We start from the raw sequence: 21,009 nt of genomic DNA on the forward strand, positions 1-21,009 counted from the left end.
GTGCTCTAATACCTCTCCTTTAAAGAGTGTGCTAAACATTGTTAACTGGCACAGCAGATGAAAATGGAAAATGTCTGCAGAGATTGGAGTGGTGGTGAAATATACTACTGGGTGCATCTGTAACCTTACAGTGCAGAAAATAAGATACAACTTTAAAAGCCTAATTTAAGTCTTTTAATAAATCCTGTAGCTTTGCACGTTTGGGATCTGACTGATTTTTTGCTAGTACATTCCAAAAAAATACCCTTTCTCTCAATAAAATTGCTGCTTCCTGTGCTCCTCTCAAGTGCTCTTTAGTGACATAGCTTAAAAATAAAAAATAAATAAATAAAAAAGGAGCACAATCCCTTTAGTGCAAGTGTCTACAGACTTTCCTTTCAGATTAAAAAGAGAGGATGTGTCAGACTGGGCCTGTTACTAAGGCCTGGTTATACAGCTGAAATACTAAATACTATTATGCATTCCTCCATCTAGCCAGAGTTTTAGGCTACTTTTCTTTTACAATATGTTTATTAAAGTAGAATTATAAGCAAAAAAATGTTTTTTTACCCATTTTGGAAAGAGTAAGGGAGGATAATAATTGTTGCCAGTTTTTTTTCTTCTGTGTCCCATTGGAGAGATTTCCTTTTACTTCCTGTCTCATAGCCAAAACAGAAAGCGAGAAGTAGTATCTGCTAGTTAAGAGGCGAGGGAATTGTAATAGATTTGGAAGGATTTGCTTTCGGTCCTGAGTTTTCCTCAAATTTGCCCAAGACTCAAAATAAACCCTTGAATAAAGGTGATTTTATCATCCAAGCCCACCATTCCCAACCCTCCGATATATTTATGTTGTTGTATGTATTGAGCTAGAGGCTTGACTGCCAGAACGAATAAAAAAGAGGGGGATCACGGTCGATGGACATGATTATTTTTCCATTTGTATTTCCTAAAACACTTAAAATGAAAATTTAGCCATTACAATTTTATAAAAAATGTTCTTTAGCTAGGAACATTAATAATGATGCATCGACTGGCCAGCAGGGGGAGCTAAATCAGCGGCCCGGCTGTTCAATAAAAATAAATGTAAAAATCCCCCTTTAAGGTCGTTGGGCGGAAGTGATGTTTGACGTCGCTTCCGTCACCCATTGTTATGGAGTCCAGTGGGGGCAATCTTCCGGTCACTCTGCTCCAGGCCTCTCAGGGGAAAGGACCGGATCGTCTCTGCTCCGGTAAGTGGCTGTGACCCGGTGGGAGGGTGGGGCAAGGGGCACCTCTCCCACCGCTAACAAAAATAAGACCACTTTTATCCTAAAGAGGACCACCTGCCATTTCTGAAAATACCATGCTGCCATAACCCCAAAAATTCTATGTCAAAGTACCAACGTACAGCTACGGCAGTTTGCGGTAAGTGATTAACGCAGTGCCGCATCGCAAAAAATTATCTGGTCCTTAAGTGGTTAAAGTGATAATAAAGTCGCTATTTTTGTTTTGTTAGAGATAACAAACATGTTATACTTACCTGCTCTGTGCAGTGGTATTGCACAGAGCAACCCAGATCCTCCCCTTCTCGAGTCCCTCTTCGGCTCTCCTGGCCCCCCCTCCTGCCGAGTGCCCCCACAGCAAGCAGCTTACTATGAGGGCACCCAAGCCGAGCCACAGCTCTGTGTGTCCATTCAGACATGGAGCCCCAGCCCAGCCCCCATCTCCTCATTAGCTCACTGACTGATTGACAACAGCGAGAGCCAATGGTGCCATGCTACTGTCTCAGCCAATGAGGAGGGAGAGTCCCAGGCAGCCGAGACACTCCTGCAACATCGCTGGATCGAGATAGGCTCAGGTAAGTATTGGGGCGGCTGAGGGGGGCTGCTGCACACTAAAGGTTTTTATCATAATGCATGGAATGCAACAAAAACCTTCTGACTTTACAACCACTTTAAGGCTGTCAGTAGATCGGCCTCTACAAACTCAACAGTGCCTAAAAATGGAGAGCAACTGAGCATGTGCAGAGCAAGCTGGAAGAGGATTTTAAATAGTATAGGCACTTATTTATAATGTTTTACATAGCTATACCTGCAAAAGGGGCCAGTATTAAGTAATCTAACAGGACCTAATTTTCTGGCTAAAGTTCCACTTTAATAAAAAGATTGCAAGCAAAAAAAAGAGGGGACAGCAGTTCCATCAGTTTTAGCACAATCTTCATAGAAAACCATGATGAAAGATATGTGCTGCTCATAAAACTTTTCATATAGCAGTCCACCAAAACGTGTGTGTAAAATGCACACTCACCAACCATCAATACAAAGAATGATTCCTTATATTTGCAGCTTCTTATTCACCAACCATAGTAGATCCAGAAGATCCTGTAGTGATACAAAGTGTTCACCAACCCAGGCCCTCCAGAGATCTCTCTCCCATACAATGTCAAGAAAAGGCGGAGAAAACTTTTTAGGCTGCATTCCCACCCGAGTGTTTTCAGCTCGTAAAAACGCCCAACAAGCAAACTCCCATTTATTTCAATGGCACCTGTTCACATCTTAGCGTTTTGTCGCCTGAAGCTCAAAAAAGTACATGAGCTTCTTTTTGGGCAGATTACAGGCGTTTTTCCGCTTTTTACATTGGTGACCCTTTTGACCTGTACAAAATCAAGGCAAAATGCACGACTTTCTGTCAGAAAAGGAAACACTCAGGTATGAATGCAGCCTTATTAAATCACTACACTATTTCTTCATATTGCTTTTTTTGGGTCCTTTTTTGACCTTGTAGAGCTTTCAGTGGGAAAAAGCATTCAAGTGCTTGTAAAGGCAAAAGGTTTTTTTTTTAACCATACTGAATTCTATGCAGTATGGTAAAAAAAAAAACCTTCTGCATGCAGCTCCCCCCCACAGCTACTCCTAAATACAAACCAGAGTCCAATCTTGATCCAGCAATGTGCACAAGAGCCGAGGCTCTCAGCTCTCTTGCGCCTCATTGGCTCAGATACAGCAGCAAGAGCCATTGGCTCCCGCTGTTGTCAATCGGAGCCAGTGATGAGGGAGCATGGGGTAGGGCCAGGCCCTGCTCTATATGTCTTATGGACACACAGAGTAGAACTCGGGAGAGGGCAGCTTGCTATAGGGGCCCCTCAGCAGGGGGACGGAGCCAGGAGTGCCAACGGAGGACCCAAGAGAAGGAAGATTGGGGCTGCTCCATGCAAAACCATTGCACAAAACAGGCAAGTATGTCATGTTTGTTTTTCTCATACAAAAAGCTTTACTAATCAATTTAAGCCTTAGGTCCACATCTATTCTGATAGCTAGACCTTGTTATTAATCTCCCCTGTGCACAGGCCTTTATATGCATGTGAGCTGACTGAACCTCAGTGCCCACCCTTTGCTCTCTCTGCAGTGGGAGCCTGCTGCTGGGTGAAAATGCTGAGTGTGTAAACAGGGCCATTTGCAATCACCAGCAGGAGACTCAGTGGGGTTATTTGCGATTACCTGCAGGTAGAAAGCCCCATAGTGAACGTTTTGAATAGGGCTTCTTGCCTGCAGCTACTCACAGGGAACTCAGCTGAGTCTCCGGCAGGTAATCGCAAACAGTCCCATTCGCAAGTGTGAATGAAGCCTGACCTGAGTTCAGCTAGTTGAACAGATGTTTTGTTCATTTATGCTACGGATTTGCTGCCAAAGTACTCCTGCATTAAAATGGTGCTTGTTTGCTGCCTTGCTGAATAAAAGAACAAACTTGTTTGGACTGAGGGTTCTTGTCTCGTGCATGGTTTACAACTGCCACTATACACACACACACACACACACACACACACACAAAAAATATGTAAAGTTCCCTGTATCTCTCTTCCTTCCCCTTTTCCAGCACTTCAGCCCCCTCAATGTCTTTAGCATTCAACACTTCTAGGAGTGTCAGAAGTTTGTGCCCCCCACTGCTTGGTGTTATCCCATCCTAAACCATTCGCAGCTGTTGATGTCCTATAGAGATCATCTGGTGCACAGTGGGGAATACAGGTATCCAACATTCTCCAGAAGTGTAAAATGCCAGACACTGATATAGGCTTCAGTGCTGGAATGGGGGGAGGTAAGAAACAGAGTGAGTATAATACCGCTCTTGCAGGAAACTTGGAACCATTGATTTTTTTTTTATAGGGTCTCTAAGCGACTGAGAATATTATATTATGCTTATATCAGAACACTATTGGGCTGATTTACTCAAGAAACTGAAAATCTTCACACAATAAATTTAGTGAACATTCACTTCAATTATCTAATCGTGCAAATGAAGTGACAGGGATTTTCCTTTTCACAGGATTGGATAATCATAATGAATATTCACACAATTTTATTTTAGTAAATTAGACTCCACATATATAAGGAAAGCATCCTATCCCACATAAACGTACTGTCTTCCTCATTATAAATGATAAGAAAAGTACTAAAGGGTAACACAAACAACATTTTCAGGAGAATTCCCAGTCAGCAGATACAAGAAGGTTTGTAGTCTCATGTATTAACCCAGGATCCCTTCAAGGTTCTTTTACAGTTTTCAAATCATCACTAAAAAAAGAGAACTTGGCATCAGAAGTTGGGATAGAGTGAAATCCCTTTGTGGAATCATGTGCAAACAAATATCAAGTATGCTCCTGTATTTTTTGCGTTTTAAAGTATTTTTCCAAATCCTAATTTTTTTTTTTTTCAGATCAAAGGTATCTGCAACAAGCATACATACAAAAGGCTCTGCCATGGCATTCACATGAGTTGTTATTATTAGATGTTAAGGGGGCTTAACGTCATAAGCACTATTATCTGGTTGGACCATGTAATAACACTTACCTAATCTGACTAATCAATTAGCAGTAAAAGCAGATGATCACAGAACAAGGATCAGACTCTTATACTGACTAGCACATAGCAAATAAAAACTATATGCTCTATGGGGCTGAACTGAGGCATGTGCATTACTGTCCACTGACTAATGAGGTGATTAGAAAAACTTTCAAAATAAAGAATCCTTCTACAAACATAATATTAATATAACATTTAACAGAGGTGATGATCAGTGTGTGGTGGTTAATTTATACATCTCTGAATGCTTTAAAGTCATGTCCTTTCTAGCTAATATATAATTCTAATCATAATTAGAACACAGAAAATATCTGTCAACTGAAATCATTTTAATTAATCTGCACAACAGCAGCATAGTAAAATTACCCCATGTAGATCCTTCATAGTCTGTTTCCTTTAGGGCTGTAGACAAACCACCGCGGTCCCGACTAATATATGTAGATGTCTCACTGTAGTATGTATGCTCAGTGGTCGGTTGGGGAATGGGAGCTCGTTTGATGGTGGTCACTTTTCTCCTTGTACTCCTGTATAGTAAACATTTTATAAAAATATTTTCAAGGTTTTTGACTAATGTGCTGCAAGATCAACGACCCCATAAACACTTGGGTAACACCAGGACTCTTGTAAGGCTAGGTTCACACTATTCCAGTTTCCCTTCAGCTGCGTTTGTGCAGGCACAGCAGCCCCTTCTTTTAAAGGAGCTGCTGTACCCAAGGGAAATTCTGGAAAAGGTTCCTGCACCGTCTCTAAAATTGCAGCCAGAGGGAAATGGTTATGCATTCCCAAGTAAGGGAAAATGAGCTGCAGGTTCCAGTACCCGGGGCTGCCATTACAAATTAAATTAATGGTACCTTTGCGCATCTGCAAGTTTTGCTGTGGGTGCAGGAAAGCTTGCAATTTACACACATTCCCCTACCTGCATAGATGTGAACCTAGCCTAACTGATTCAACATCAGCAGTCTGAATTGTTTCCCCATCTAATATTTTGCAAGCATAATTGTCATTATCTTGGTGGAACCACAATACTAGACTTCAACTGCAGATATTGCAGAAATTTATGATATAAAATGCCTGAAATTCCCATTTAGGGCTAAACTTTATTATATGGCATTTTGTTTTATACAACTGGTATATATATATATTTATCCGGAGTAGCTTCAAAAAGATGTACAGTGGGGCAAAAAAGTTTTTAGTCAGCCACCAATTGTGCAAGTTCTCCCACTTAAAAAGATGAGTGGCCTGTAATTGTCAACATAGGTATACCTCAACTAGGAGGCACAAAATGTGGAAACAAATCCAGACAGACAATCACATTGTCGGATTTGGAAAGAATGTATTTGCAAATTATGGTGTAAAATAAGTATTTGGTCAATATCAAAATTTCATCTCAATACTTTGTTATATATCCTTTGTTGGCAATGACAGAGGTCAAACGTTTTCTGTAAGTCTTCACAAGGTTGTCACACACTGTTGCTGGTGTGTTGGCCCATTCCTCCATGCAGATCTCCTCTAGAGCAGTGATGTTTTGGGGCTGTCACTGGGCAACGCTGACTTTCAACTCCCTCCAAAGGTTTTCTATGGGGTTGAGATCTGGAGACTGGCTAGGCCACTCCAGGACCTTGAAATGCTTCTTACGAAGCCACTCTTTCGTTGCCCGGGCTTGTGATCATTGTCATGCTGAAAGACCCAGCCAAGTTTCATCTTCAATGCCCTTGCTGATGGAAGGAGGTTTGTACTGAAAACTCACGATACATGGCCCCATTCATTCTTTCATGTACACGGATCAGTCGTCCTGTTCCCTTTAGACAGAAACAGTCCCAAAGCATGATGTTTCCACTCCCATGCTTCACAGTAGGTATGGTGTTTTGGTTGGGCACTCACTCAGCATTCTCTCTCCTCCAAACACGACGACAAGTTGTGTTTCTACCAAACAGTTCTACTTTGGTTTCATCTGACCATATGACATTCTCCCAATCCTCTTCTGGATCATCCAAATGCTCTCTAGCAAACCTCAGACGGCCCGGACATGTACTGGCTTAAGCAGGGGGACATGTCTGGCACTGCAGGATCTGAGTCCCCGGTGGCGTAGTGTGTTACCAACGGTAGCCTTGGTTATGTTGGTCCCAGCTCTCTGCAGGTCATTCACTAGGTCCCCCGTGTGGTTCTGGGATTTTTCCTCACCATTCTTGTGATCATTTTGATCCCACGGGGTGAGATCTTGCATGGAGCCCCAGATCGAGGGAGATTATCAGTGGTCTTGTATGTCTTCCATTTTCTAATTATTGCCCCCATGGTTGATTTCTTCACACCAAGCTGCTTGCCTATTGCAGATTCAGTCTTCCCAGCCTGGTGCAGGTCTACAATTTTGTTTCTGCTGTCCTTCGACAGCTCTTTAGTCTTCACCATAGTGGAGTTTGGAGTGTGACTGTTTGAGGTTGTGAACAGGTGTCTTTTATACTGATAAGTTCAAACAGGTGGCATTAATACAGGTAATGCATGGAGGACAGAGGAGCCTCTTAAAAGGAGAAGATACAGATCTGTGAGAGCTAGAAATCTTGCTTGTTTGTAGGTGACCAAATACTTATTTTCCACCATAATTTGCAAATAAATTATTAAAAAAAATCAGACAATGTGATTGTCTCTCATAGTTAAGGTATACCTATGATGACAATTACAGGCCTCTCATATTTTTAAGTGGGAGAACTTGCACAATTAGTGGCTGACTAAATACTTTTTTGCCCCGCTGTATAGAGTTATAGTCTCTCTGTGATATTTCAGCTTTGTGTACATTGAAATATTTATCTAAAGCTAAATATCTATATCTAAATGTGTTTATAAAAGTAAAAATGTGTGCTTATAGTATAAACCAAATTCTGTTTACATTAACGTTAACGGAAACAGTGACTCATAAATGAGAGAAGAGATGGCTACATCTTATTTTTGTGCATATTATAGAAGTGAACATGTGTGATGCTGAAGACCACACAGTTTCCTGTGCTAGTGCTGTTTCCTCTCTGCATACCACAGGATATGACAGTGAATGCTGCTCTATACCTCTTGCTTACCAAATGTTCCTATGTACACACCTAGTGGGCAAAATGTTTTAGAAAGTGTATTAGGATAAATGCACTGCATGGGGAATGCCAATCCACATAGAAAGATCACTAAACAAATACTAACCTGACAGGACTGTCTCTATACAACACATGACTCTCCAAGCTGCTAGTGCTGTTTCTGTCATCTTCCTGATCCAGAGTGCTGAGACGCTTGCTGCGACGTGACATCTTCTGCTATACTGCTAAAAACAACGGAATACTGTTCAGTATGAAAAAAGATGCTTTATTTGAAAAGAAAAGGTACATTACAGTATGACTGAAGATCAGAAAGTGTAGCAACACAATGTGTTGTAAATGCAAAAAAGTGGGAATTTTTATACAGAAACTATACATAAAGAATGCGCAGAGAATATACAGGGACACATGCAGAATAGTATTTGCATTTTATTAACACTGAAGTAACAAAGCCAGTAATCATTTTGCTGTATAACTGGACATTTTTTTAGCCAATTTGAGACTCAGGCTCTAATCATGTGCTTTAAAAAAACAAAAAAAAACCCCATTGGAATCCATGCATCCTGCATGTAGATTAGGGGCCGGACGCATGGATTAAGGGGGGGGGGTCTTTCCCCATATGGACAAGCTGCCACTGGCTAAATGCATCATCCACAGCATAGGCTGTTGCAAAAACTGGTACTTTAGTCTAGATTTGAATTTTCATACAGAAGAAAAAAAAAAAAAAAAATAAAAAAAAAAAGGAGGAGTTCTCTAAAATGTTGCTTAAAGCGATATTAAACCCAAAAACAAACATACATGTTGAGATATCCTTGTGACAATAATTGGTACTCTAAAGCCGCGTACACACGGGCGGACTGTCTGGCCAACTTAGTCCGTCGAAACACATTTCAGCGGACAGTCCGCTCGTGTGTGGGCTTCAGCGGACTTTTTCAGCGTGCAGTCTGGCGGACTAAGTATTTCGGAATTTCCGTAATATTGTCCGTCGTACTTTGGTTTCAGCGGACAATCCGCTCGTGAGTAGGCTAGTTCGACGGACTAAGTATGGCGCATGCTCAGAAAGGATTTACACGGCAAAAGGTTGCATTGCTGTGTATTGGACTTCCTATTTCTAGTCCCGTCGTACGTGCTGTACACGTCATCGTGCAAACTTTCGACAGACTGTTTGTGCATCCGTGTGTGGTCAAGTCCGTTCATTCGAAAGTAGGACGGACTGTCCGTCGGATTGTCTGACGGACTAAGTTGGCCATACAGTCCGCCCGTGTGTACGCGGCTTAAGACCCCAAATCCCTCCTTTGCCCTTAAAAGCATTTGATCACACCAAGATCAGCGTTTTTGAATGCTTTAGATTTTCAGAAAATGGTGCCGTTGAGATCTGTGTAAACCAGAAGTGATGTCAGGTCATCTCTTTCAGGTTACCATAGTGTTGAGCCAATCCTGGCTTGGTTTGGCTGTCCAGCCAGACGGCAGACACACCTGCTGGTCCCTCACATCTCCCGGTGCGGACCACCGGTTCTAAAAAAAAAAAAAAAAAAAAAAAAAAAAAAAGGTACCGGGTGATGCCTGCAGCTACAGGCATCATTCTGATATAACCACCCAAAGTTCAGCAACGTACGGATATGTCGCTGGCCAGCAAGTAGTGATTATGTATCCTACCTACAAAGAATACACATAAGCAGGATTAAAATATGAAAAGGTGGAGAGCCTCCAATATACACCATACTATTTTCTCTTTTATTGCCACTCAGGTATGCAATGGGTCTCCAGCTCACCGGTTTGTAAAATGGGAGAGTATTCCCAAACAGACCCACTTTAGGCTTCTTGCCATTTCCCAAAACTACAGAAAAGTGCACCTTGCCTTATTCAAACTCTAAAATTGAAAGTTGTTGTTAATGAGGTCAAACCCCCTCACTCACCAAGTCAGTTTAAAAAAAAATCTCAGGTTGTTCAGAACCCATAATAGTTGAGAACGCAAAAGGAAGTTTGATAAAACACTTGCAAAATCAGATCTGGCTTTCTTTGGATAGCACAATTAAAAAACAAATACTGATAAAAATGTAAAATAATGATTATTTTCCCTGCATAATTTGGCAAACAATCAGATTTGCTGCACCATATTCTTTCTGGCAAAGAGATCTTGCTTATTGACTATACAATGACTCACCACACCTGGCTTCAACCTTAGGCTCCTTTCCCTCCGTTAAGCTGGATCCACTTTAGCGGGGGGATCACTCCGCTAAACTGGTGGATAACAGGTCTGTTCTCTTCTATTCACGAGCAGACACAGACACAGTCCCGCTCTCCTCTATGGGGAGATCGGATGGAATGGACTGCCTGTTCATTTCCATGCGATCCGATGGACAAATAGGGAATAGGACCACCATCCGTCTGTTTTTGGCGGACCGGATTGGATCAGATGGCGGCAGGTGTCAGCTGACATCTGCTGCTCTATAGAAAAGTGGGTCCAATCAGGTCCACCAGAAAAACCCACAGGCGGACCTGATCGGACAGCCCGTGTGAAAGGGGCTTTAAAGTGGCTGTAAACCTTACATGAAATGAAAGTATTATACTCAGCACTGCTCCAATAAACAATATATGATAAAATTCCTACATTAATATAATCAATATCATAGTATTAATTAACAAAGTAAAGTGCTCAGTTTAATTTTAGTGCAAAAACAAAGTGCAATCATATAAAGTCCATCCATACAGCCATATGGTATGTTGAACTTGTGCAACTTATACAGTTGGTGTAGATCTTGGTGACACTCCGCGTTCCCCTCCTGGATCCCAACTCACCAACAGTAATCTTTAAATGCACCTGGTATTTGGAATATCGCCTCCTGTCAATGACTAGGGCTGCTGGATATATTCTATGTAAGGGTGAAAAGATCACCTTTCTTCCACCAATATGGTAAAGAAACTTCTGACGAAGCGTTTTGATGTAAGTGTAATGATTTTGGCTTTTTATGAATAAATTTAGCAGTATTACACTATATATCCTTTTTTCTTCAATGCCACACGTCTAATATGAATATCCATTAGGAAGTGATAGTCATATCTGGATATAGTTGAAAAATGTAGTATCTATTTGGGACTTTATATGAGGTAAAGACCATTTAGGTCATATAGCTCCATCCCTGTCTATTGAGACTGTCATAAGGGGAAAGGGGACAGGGGAGAGGTTGGGACTTTGTATGAAGCATGCAGTCTCCAGGGGCAACCAACTATCAATAATAGAATTTTTAAAGAAAATATACATTAAGACCATGTTCCATAAAATCACATAAATAAGTGGTAGTGGTTCTGTAACCTCTGGAAAGAGTCTAGGAATGCCAAGGCATTATATATATATATATATATATATATATATATATATATATATATATATATATATATATATATATATATGGTACATCATCCCAGGGAGGACCTACTATCAATCATAGTGATGTAATTCTAATTATTGGTATACAGTAAACATGATTGGTACAGTAAAAAACTATTTTTAATAGTGGTAGCATAGCCCCTAAATTCATGCATATACACATCAATCATTTACATGTCAAACGGTATTTACAATAATGGAAATTCTATTAATCCGCTGATCCACCATATAATGACTGTCTGGCCAGCATACACCTCTAACTCATACGGCGAGGCAGCAATTTTGTCTATTTAATAAAAATGGATTTTTAAAAACATACTACACCATGGATATGCCTCTTACTCATTACATATAATCGAGCACGGTATACGAACGGAGGAACGAGGGACTCCCAGAACCACAATAGAGGCAAGCCAGAGAGCAACACAGTGGCTGATACTGTGAAGGCTGATCCACCCCGGACGGGGTCATAACTCTGGTGAGAGCAATTGCATAAGTGGTCACAGAGCACCGGGAGCAACAGTTGAAGTCACCTTCCCTCTTCCCTTCACCTCCACTTATAGAAGATACCCCACCACTTTTCTCATCTTTTTTTTAGGACACCATTTATCATCAATTCTATTTTCATATTCATCTTTATTTTTTATTTTTATTTTTAGTTTAGTTTTATTTTTATTTTAAATGTTATCACATTTTTTCACCTTTTGTATTTTTTCGTATTTTCATCCCATATAATTATTTTCGCACGAACCTTTAACCACAGCTGCACCAAGTGAGGATTCGATATGTGAAACAGATAATCGGACTATATATATTTTTATTTGTATTCCAATCTTCATTCATATTATTGGTTTTCACCTTTTACCCTTATAGTTCTTTTTTTCACATTACTAGCGATTGTATTTGTGCATTTTGATATTGACACTATTCGTTCACAGGCACTCTGCACTTTAATATTGTCATTTAGTAACTGCATGTTGCTTTAATTGATCTATGGCTCATTGATTTATGATTCCAATGACATTTATGGTTTTCAAGATATAATGATCGCTTGTTGGCATCCATTGATAAGCACATATATACACGTATTACCCACATTGGGTTGAAATTAAAATAGGGGCCGCTCTTACCAGAATTACAATCCATAGCGCGACCTAAACCCCCCCCCCCCCCGCTCTTAACATCCCTGCTGATGCCTAATCTGCACAACACAGGCGTCCTGGAAATTTCTCGTCTGTCTCTTTTCTAATTCTTGGGGGTTCCTCTTGAGTTATTTCCCTCTATAATTCCATTCATGAGGTCTATAAGGTAGCAGCACCTGGCAATATACCCGGGACAAGCTTGAAATTATATTTATATTTTGGTTTTTAAAGTGGTAAGTAGGCATTAAATAGGCACGTTTAGTCTCACTTAAATATGTTTTGCTGATATGTAAATATGGCATTTTTTGGCCAAATATATATGCAATACATGTGTGATGGTTTTTTTTATAAAACAGAGGCTCCTGAGGAAGCGATAATATCGCAAAACATGTCGAGCAATCTTCTGCAATTTTAAGTGTGATCTTCAGGAGCCGTGACCATACTTCAGCAATCATCGCTTTAAACGAGTGGGATTATGTAATTACATTACCAACAATTTCCCACAGGAATTACCATTTGATGCTATAATATTGCTTGTTAAGGACAAAGTCATGGGCCTGTTGAATTTATAATAATTTTTAATAAGTGTAGTGCCTTTAAAAAAATTATTTGTAGACTGTGTAATACGAATTAATAAAGAAATTGTTATATTTTTGTATCTGTGCCTGAAAAGTCTATGTATCTCTATTTCGTAATTTTTGACTATAAATAGGACGTGGCACAATATATAGTAAGGGTGTTATGATTGCCACCCAGGGGCTTTAGCAATCAAGAAATTCTTTCATATCTGGATATAGGATACCCCAGGAAGAAGTCATTTTTGACGAAATGACGTAGAGTTGAGCGGCGTGCTGACGTCACCGCCATTCCCCGTTGGTCCAGGAAGGACGGGCAGTGAGAAAGAGAGAGCCAGCCAGCTCGTTATTTTATACACACGCTGGTATACGGCTAAATTGTGAGTTTAAATTCTGGATACTTATGTGTTTTAATAAAAGTTTTTTGTGGAGTTACGCTATTGGACCTCTTCTGTTTGTTTTATCCCATTAACATCCATCAATGTGGCTGGGATGAGAGACGCTTAAAAGGAGGAGATATTCAGATCTGAGTCACCAGCGGTGTATTTTGATATAAAAGGTCCAGACTGGGGGTTAATTCTCAGGCACGTTTGATCTCCTTAAAAAAGAGATCTAGCTAGTTGGTAAGCCACAGTAGATCTAGTGGTGGAGGATTCTCTTCTTAGTGCACTTTTTTCACGTCTTGAGGGTGTTGTGTGCGGTGTCACCTAAGAGGACTGAAGTTTCATTTCCTTATCCTCCTGTCTCTACATTTAACCATTGATTTTCCATCTATTTTTGGACTATGTACATTTGGTTTTCACTATTGTTTTTATTTTCATTTAAGTTTAGAACATCAATAATTTTGCATATAGGATGGGAAATATATATACATATTTTTTTTACGTTGGCAATGATTTATTTTAATATCATTATGTGGCATATGAGTATATATCACACACTTATGATTTTCAGCGCAGCTTCTTTTTCTAACTGGATATAGGATACACCTGCCGTCTTTAACATATCGGTGGAAGAAAGGTGATATTTTCACCCATACATAGAATACATCCAGCAGTCCTAGTTATTGATGGGAGGAGATACTCCAACTACAATACCAGGTGCATTTAAAGATTACTGTTGGTTAGTGGGGACCCAGGAGGGGAATACGGAATGTCACCAAGATCTGAACACCATATGGCTATATAGATGGACTTTATACAATTGCACTTTATATGTTTTTGCACTAACATTACACTGAGCAGTTTACATTGTTAATTAATAGTAGGATATTGACTATATTAACCACTTGCTGCCTGCCATACAGCAAAATGATGGCGGCAAAGTGGTTTTGATATCCTGACCAGACGTCATATGACCTCAACAGGATATCAAGCCGATGCGAGCCCCCGGGGGCGCGCATTGCGGCGATCATTGTTGTGGTGTGTCTGACTGAAACACACCGCAACACCGATCTAGGTAAAAAGTCTCTGATGGAGACTCTTTACCACGTGATCAGCCATGTCCAATCACAGCTGATCAGTGTAAACAGGAAGAGACGTTGATCGGCTTTTCCTCACTCGCGTCTGACAGACACGTGTAGAGGAGAGCCAATTGGCTGCTCCTCTGACAGGGGGGTCTGATTATCAGCGCAGCCCCCCCCCCAGGATGACCACACTGGACCACCAGGCATGCCACTAAGACCACCAGGGATGTCACCACTAGGTATGCCACCCTAGACCACCAGGGATGCCAATCAGTGCCCATAATGGATGCCAGTGCCCACAATGGGCATAACTGATTGGCATCCATCAGTACCATCTATTAGTTTACATCAGTGCCACCTATCAGTACCCATCCGTGCCACCTATGTGCACCCATCATTGCTGCATATCAGTGCCACATATTAGTGCAGCCCCATCAGTAAAGGAGAAAACTTACTTACAAAAGTTTAATAACAGAAATTTGTTTAGCAAAAAATAAAAATCTGAGGAGGTGATCAAATACCACCAAAAGTAAGCTTTATTTGTGGGAACAAAATTATAAAAATGTAGTTTGGGTACAGTGTTGTATGACCGAGCAATTGTCATTCAAAGTGTGACAGCGCTGAAAGCTGAAAATTGGTCTGGGTAGGAAGGTGTACAAGTGCCCTGTATTGAAGTGGTTAATGTAGGCACTTTATCATATATTGTTTATTGGAGTAGCGCTGAGTATAATGCTTACATTTCATTCACTTGTTTTTTTTTTTTACCTTGCAATACAGCAGCAGCCCAATGTACACATTTGTATCGTTATTTAAAGCGGAGGTCCACCCTAAAGTGGACCTTCCGCTCATCGGAACCCTCCCCCCCTCCGGTGCCACAATCGGCACCTTTCAGGGGGGAGGGGGGTGCAGTTACCTGGATAATCCAGGTAACTGCACCCACTTCCGGGATAGCTCTCTGCGGAAAGGGGCGTAACTTACGCCCCTTTCCGCAAGTGCCCGCCCCTTCCCGCAAGTGCCCCGCTGCCTGCTGGGAAACACACAGATCCCAGAGGCAGCGGGGAGCGTCCTTATTGCGCAGCGCGATTCGCACATGCGCAGTAGGGAACCGGGAAATGAAGCCGAAAGGCTCCATTTCCTGATTCCCATACCCAAGATGGCGGCGGCGGGACCCGACAGACGACCTAGAGATCGGCTTCGGGTGCCGACATCGCGGGCGCGCTGGACAGGTAAGTGTCACTATTTTAAAAGTCAGCAGCTGCAGTATTTGTAGCTGCTGGCTTTTAAAAAAAAAAAAAAAAAAAAAACGCGGAGTCCCGGTGGACTCCCGCTTTAACTTTAAGCACAGTGTCTCCATAGCGAGGGTTTTTTTTCCCCCCATTTTTAATTTCTTAACCTTACATAATCCCAGTAAAGTAACTGACCTCAGGTGATAAAGAGATGAAACAAATCCTTCTACATACAGTGCCTTGAAAAAGTATTCATACCTCTTGAAGTTTTCCATATTTTGTCATGTTACAACCAAAAACATGTATTTTATTGGGGTTTTATGTGACCAACACAAAGTGGCATAGAATTGTGAAGTGGAAGGAAAAGGATAAATGGTTTTCAATTATTTTTACAAATAAATATCTGTAAAGTGTGGCATTTGTATTCAGCCCCCTTTACTCCGATACCCCTAACTGAAATCTAGTTAAACCAATTGCCTTCAAAAGTGACCCAATTAGTAAACAGAGTCCACTTGTGTGCAATTTAATCTCAGTAAAAATAGACATGTTCTATGAAGCCCTCAGAGGTTTGTTAGCGAACTGTAGTGAACAAACAGCATCATGAAGGCCAAGGAACACACCATACAGGCCAGGAATAAAGTCGTGGAGGAGTTTAAAGCAGGTTTTGGTGGTTAGGTTAGGTGGTCGTCCACCTAAACTGACAGGCCGGGCAAGGAGGGCAATAATCAGAGAAGCAGCCAGGAGGCCCATGGTAACTCTGGGGGAGCTGCAGAGAGCTACAGCTCAGGTGAGAGAATCTGTCCACAGGACAACTATTAGTTGTGCACTCCATGGGGAGGGGTGCTCCAGCCCAAAAAAACCTGCCCCCAAATATGTTTTGTATATTGTAGTAGACCATGACCAGGTTTTTTGGACTGGAGCACCCCTCCCCCTCCTCATTACCTCATATTAATGGCCACCAGTGCATAGGAGGAATCCCTTCACTTCTCCCACATAAAGGAGTTTGAGACGCATGGTTGAGACGCAGGATCTTTCATTCTATTAATAGGGTAAGACACACTAATCAGGGTACTTTTATGCAGTAAGTAGGCTTAGCACTATATGACCGTATAGTATTTTTTTTTAATATGTTCAGGTGTTTTTAACTAGCCTTGCAAGATAAAATGTAATTCTTGAATGGGTGCGCTGTAATCCGTTTTGTGCAAAAGACATAAGACTGGGGTAGAGGTTCACCTTCCAGCAGGACAACGACCCTAAACATACAGCCAGAGCTACAGTGGAATGGTTTATATCAAACCATATTCAAGTGTTAGAATGGCCCAGTCAAAGTCCAGACCTAAATCCAATTGAAAATCTGTGGCAAGACTTGTTAATTTCTGTTCACAGACGCTCTCCATCCAATCTGACAGAGCTTCAGAAGAATGGGCAAAAACTTCACTCTAGATGTGCAAAGCTGGTAGAGACTAACCCAAAAAGACTTGCAGCTGTAATTGCAGCGAAAAGGTGATCCTTTTATTAACTCAGGTGGGCCAAATACAAATGCATGCCATACTTTTCACATATTTATTTGTAAAAAAAAAAAAAAAAAAAAAAAAAAAATGAAAAACCATTTATCATTTTTCTTCCACTTCACAATTATGTGCCACTTTGTGTTGGTCCATCACAGGGATATGCAATTAGCAGACCTCCAGCTGTTGCAAAACTACAAGTCCCATCATGCCTCTGGGTGTCATGTTTGTGGCTATGAGAGTCTTGCTATGTCTCATGGGACTTGTAGTTCTGCAACAGCTGGAGGTCCACTAATTGCATATGCCTGGTCTATCACATAAAACCACAATAAAATACATTTACGTTTTTGATTGCAACATGACAAAAAGTGGAAAATTTCAAGGGGTATGAATACCCTTTCAAGGCATGAGAATTGCTACCTGTTTATCTGCGGTTTTCCCATCTCTACGGCCATTCAAAGTGCAGAATTTATACAGCTTGCCTAACCTTTCAGAAAGCAGAGGACAGGGAGCTGAAGTTCCACTCTGCAGAGCTCAGTGAAAGCTGACTGGAGGAAAGGGAAACCAACCCCTCCCCTTCACACAAGAGCTCCCTCCCCTCTTGGTACCTCTTGGTGTCAGGAAAACAAGTCATAATTGAAAGATAGCAGAGAAGCAAGTCAGCAGAAAGAAATGGCACTTAGTGCTCTGGATGTAAACAAGTACACACTGTAGAGGGATACGCTTTGTTCATAATTCAAGTCAGAGGCTTACCACCACTATAACAAAAAATACAAATAAAAAAAAATATCACTTTTGGATTTACCGGCCATTTAACCATAGTCACATTCTGTATACTACTCTATTCTGTCTCCTATCTGTCAGGGAAACCGTAGGGGAAAACAGAGACAAATCAGACTATTATGTGGTACTGCATTGCCAGGCAATTTCTTGGACCAATCAGAGCATCTTTTCACTGCAAGGCTATAGGACTGGCTGCAGACAGTATTCCTAAGATCAAGGCTGGAAACAACAGCCTGATCCTGGCACTGGATGGAGGTTAGGAGTGAGTAACCTGGGCTAAATTTAGTAGATGTGGTCATTTTGCCACATGGGTTACTTTTATTATCATGCAGGATTTATATTGAGCCAACAGTTTGCACTACGCTTTACAACATAAAAAAGGAGACAGTACAGTTACAATACAATAAAATACAAGAGGGTTAAGAGGGCCTTGCTCATAAAAGCTTACAATCTAATAGGGTGGGGCAAGTGGTACAAAAAGGTAATAACTGTGAGGGATGGGCTGATGGAAAAAATAAACATTAAAATTGTTAGGTGGAGGTGAGATAGGCTTCCTTAAAAAGATGAGCTGTCAGATCGCCAGACAGATTTATAGGAGATAACTGGACAGATTTAGGTAGAAAGTTCCAGAGTACTAATCAGGTGAGCAGATGAGCATGGGAGGAAGAGACAATAGACCTAGAGAGCAGGAGTTCTTGGGAGGAAGAGGCAATAGACAATAGATCTAGATAGCATGAGGGAGATATTTTGAGACAAGATTTGTGATAATGATTGATGATAATCTGAGACAAGATTGGAGATAAGGCCATAGATCTAATGCTTATACTTGTAAAATGGGTTAATGCTCTTCCTGAGAGCAGACAAAAACCTGTCTCCTGTTTGCCACTTAGAAAATTGGTTTTATTTTTTCTACTTGGGTCTGACTTTAAGACCAAGGATCTCATACAATGAAGTTTGTTACAATGGCCACTCTCATTGGACAAAGTAACTGCACTTGGTGGTGCAGTCTTCAATTGAGGGAGAACTCCCAAGCAGGCCAAAGACATCAAACAAAAGCTAACAAGATTTTTAGCCAGTCCCCATTTTATCCACAAATAAGTTTTGGATTTACAGTATCTCACAAAAGTGAGTACACCCCTCACATTTTCATAAATATTTTATTATATCTTTTCATGTGACTACACTAAAGAAATTACACTTTGCTACAAAGTAAAGTAGTGAGTGTGCAGCTTGTAAAACCGTAAATATTTGCTGCCCCCTCAAAATAACTCAACACAGCCATTAATGTCTAAACCATTGGCAACAAAAGTGAGTATACCCCTGTGAAAAATGTCCAAATTGGGCCCAAAAAGTGTCAATATTTTGTGTGGCCACCATCATTTTCCAGCACTGCCTTAACTCTCTTGGGCATGGAGTTCACCAGAGCTTCACAGGTTGCCACTGGAGTCCTCTTCCACTCCTCCATGATGACATCACAGAGCTGGCAGAGACCATGCACTTCTCCACCTTCCATCTGAGAATGCCCACAGATGCTCAATAGGGTTTAGGGCTGGAAAAAAACTTGGCCAGTCTATCACCTTCACCCTCAGCTTCTTTAGAAAGGCAGTGGTCGTCTTGGAAGTGTGTTTGGGGTCATTATGTTGGAATACTGTCCTGTGGCCCAGTCTCCGAAGGGAGGGGATCATGCGCTGCTTCAGTATGTCACAGTACATGTTGGCATTCATGGTTCCCTCAATAAACTGTAGCTACCCAGTGCCAGCAGCACTCATGAACCTCCAGACCATGACACGCCCACCACCATGCTTGACTGTAATAAAGACAACCTTATCTTTGTACTCCTCACCTGGTTTACGCCACACATGCTTGACACCCTCTGAACCAAATAAGATTATCTTGGTCTCATCAGACTACAGGACATGGTTCCAGCAATCCATGTCCTTAGTCTGCTTGTCTTCAAACTATTAGCAGGCTTTCTTGTGCATCATTTTTAGAAAAGGCTTTCTTCTGGGATGACAACTATGCAGACCAATTTGATGCAGTGTGTGGAGTATGGTCTGAGCACTGACAGGCTGCCCCCCCTCCCCCCTTCAACCTCTGCAAAGCTGGCAGCACTCATACTTCTATTTCCAAAAGAAAACCTCTGGATATGACGCTGAGCACGTGCACTCAACTTCTTTGGTCGACCATGGTGAGGGCTGTTCTGAGTGGAACCTGTCCTGTTAAACCGCTTTATGGTCTTGGCCACTGTACTGCAGCTCAGTTTCAGGGTCTTGACAATCTTCTTATAGCCTAGGCCATCTTTATGTAGAGCAAAATACTTTTTTTCAGATCATCAGAGGGTTCTGTGTCATGAAGTGCCATGCTGAACCTCCTGTGACCAGTATGAGAGAGTGAGAGCGATAACACCAAATTTAACACACCTGCTCCCCATTCACACATGAAATCTTGTAATACTAATGAGTCACACGACACAGAGGAGGGAAAATGGCTAATTAGGCCCAATTTGGACATTTTCACTTAGGGGTGTACTCCCTTTTGTTGCCAGCAGCTTAGAAATGAATTGCTGTGTGTTGAGTTATTTTGAGGGGACAGCAAATTTACACTATTATACAAGCTGTACACTCACTACTTTACATTGTAGCAAAGTGTAATTTCTTCAGTGTTGTCACATGAAAAGATATAATAAAACTGTTACAAAAATGTGAAGGGTGTACTCACTTTTGTGAGATACTGTAGATATATATTAAAAGCGAAGTTCCACTCAAAAATGGAACTTCCACTTTTCCGGTTCCTCCCCCCCTCCAGTGTCACATTTGGCACCTTTCAGGGGGGAGAAAATACCTGTCTAATACAGTTAGGGCATACATACCCGAGCCACTCGCAGCTATCTATGCCACAAACCCCCCCCCCCCACTGTATTCTGGGAGACGCACGGGTCCCAGAAAACAGTAGGGACCAGTAGTATAGTAGTACATATCTACATATCCATATCTCCAATAGTGCATGCTTCCAAACTGCGTGCTGTACAAAGGGCAGA

The 21,009-nt window shown here is 41.4% G+C and overlaps 1 protein-coding gene across 4 annotated transcripts in view; it reads right to left on the reverse strand.

The window, feature by feature from the left end:
- The window catches only part of SUN2 (Sad1 and UNC84 domain containing 2), a 213,860-nt gene that overhangs the window by 183,119 nt on the left and 9,732 nt on the right, over positions 1-21,009 (reverse strand). For 3 of the 4 annotated variants that reach the window (XM_077452306.1, XM_077452304.1, XM_077452305.1), the window contains exons 3-4: positions 7,995-8,112; positions 5,181-5,338 (exon numbers count right to left, since the gene is read on the reverse strand). In XM_077452306.1, the coding sequence (XP_077308432.1) occupies positions 5,181-5,338; positions 7,995-8,098 (262 nt within the window). In that variant the 5' untranslated portion in view covers positions 8,099-8,112. The remainder of the gene's footprint in view (positions 1-5,180; positions 5,339-7,994; positions 8,113-21,009) is intronic. The other variant, XM_077452307.1, reaches the window with a different exon arrangement.

This window comes from Lithobates pipiens, unplaced genomic scaffold, assembly GCF_037356315.1.
Source record: "Lithobates pipiens isolate NorthernLeopardFrog02 unplaced genomic scaffold, aLitPip1_a1.2 Scaffold_23, whole genome shotgun sequence".
Classification (NCBI taxonomy): domain Eukaryota; kingdom Metazoa; phylum Chordata; class Amphibia; order Anura; family Ranidae; genus Lithobates; species Lithobates pipiens.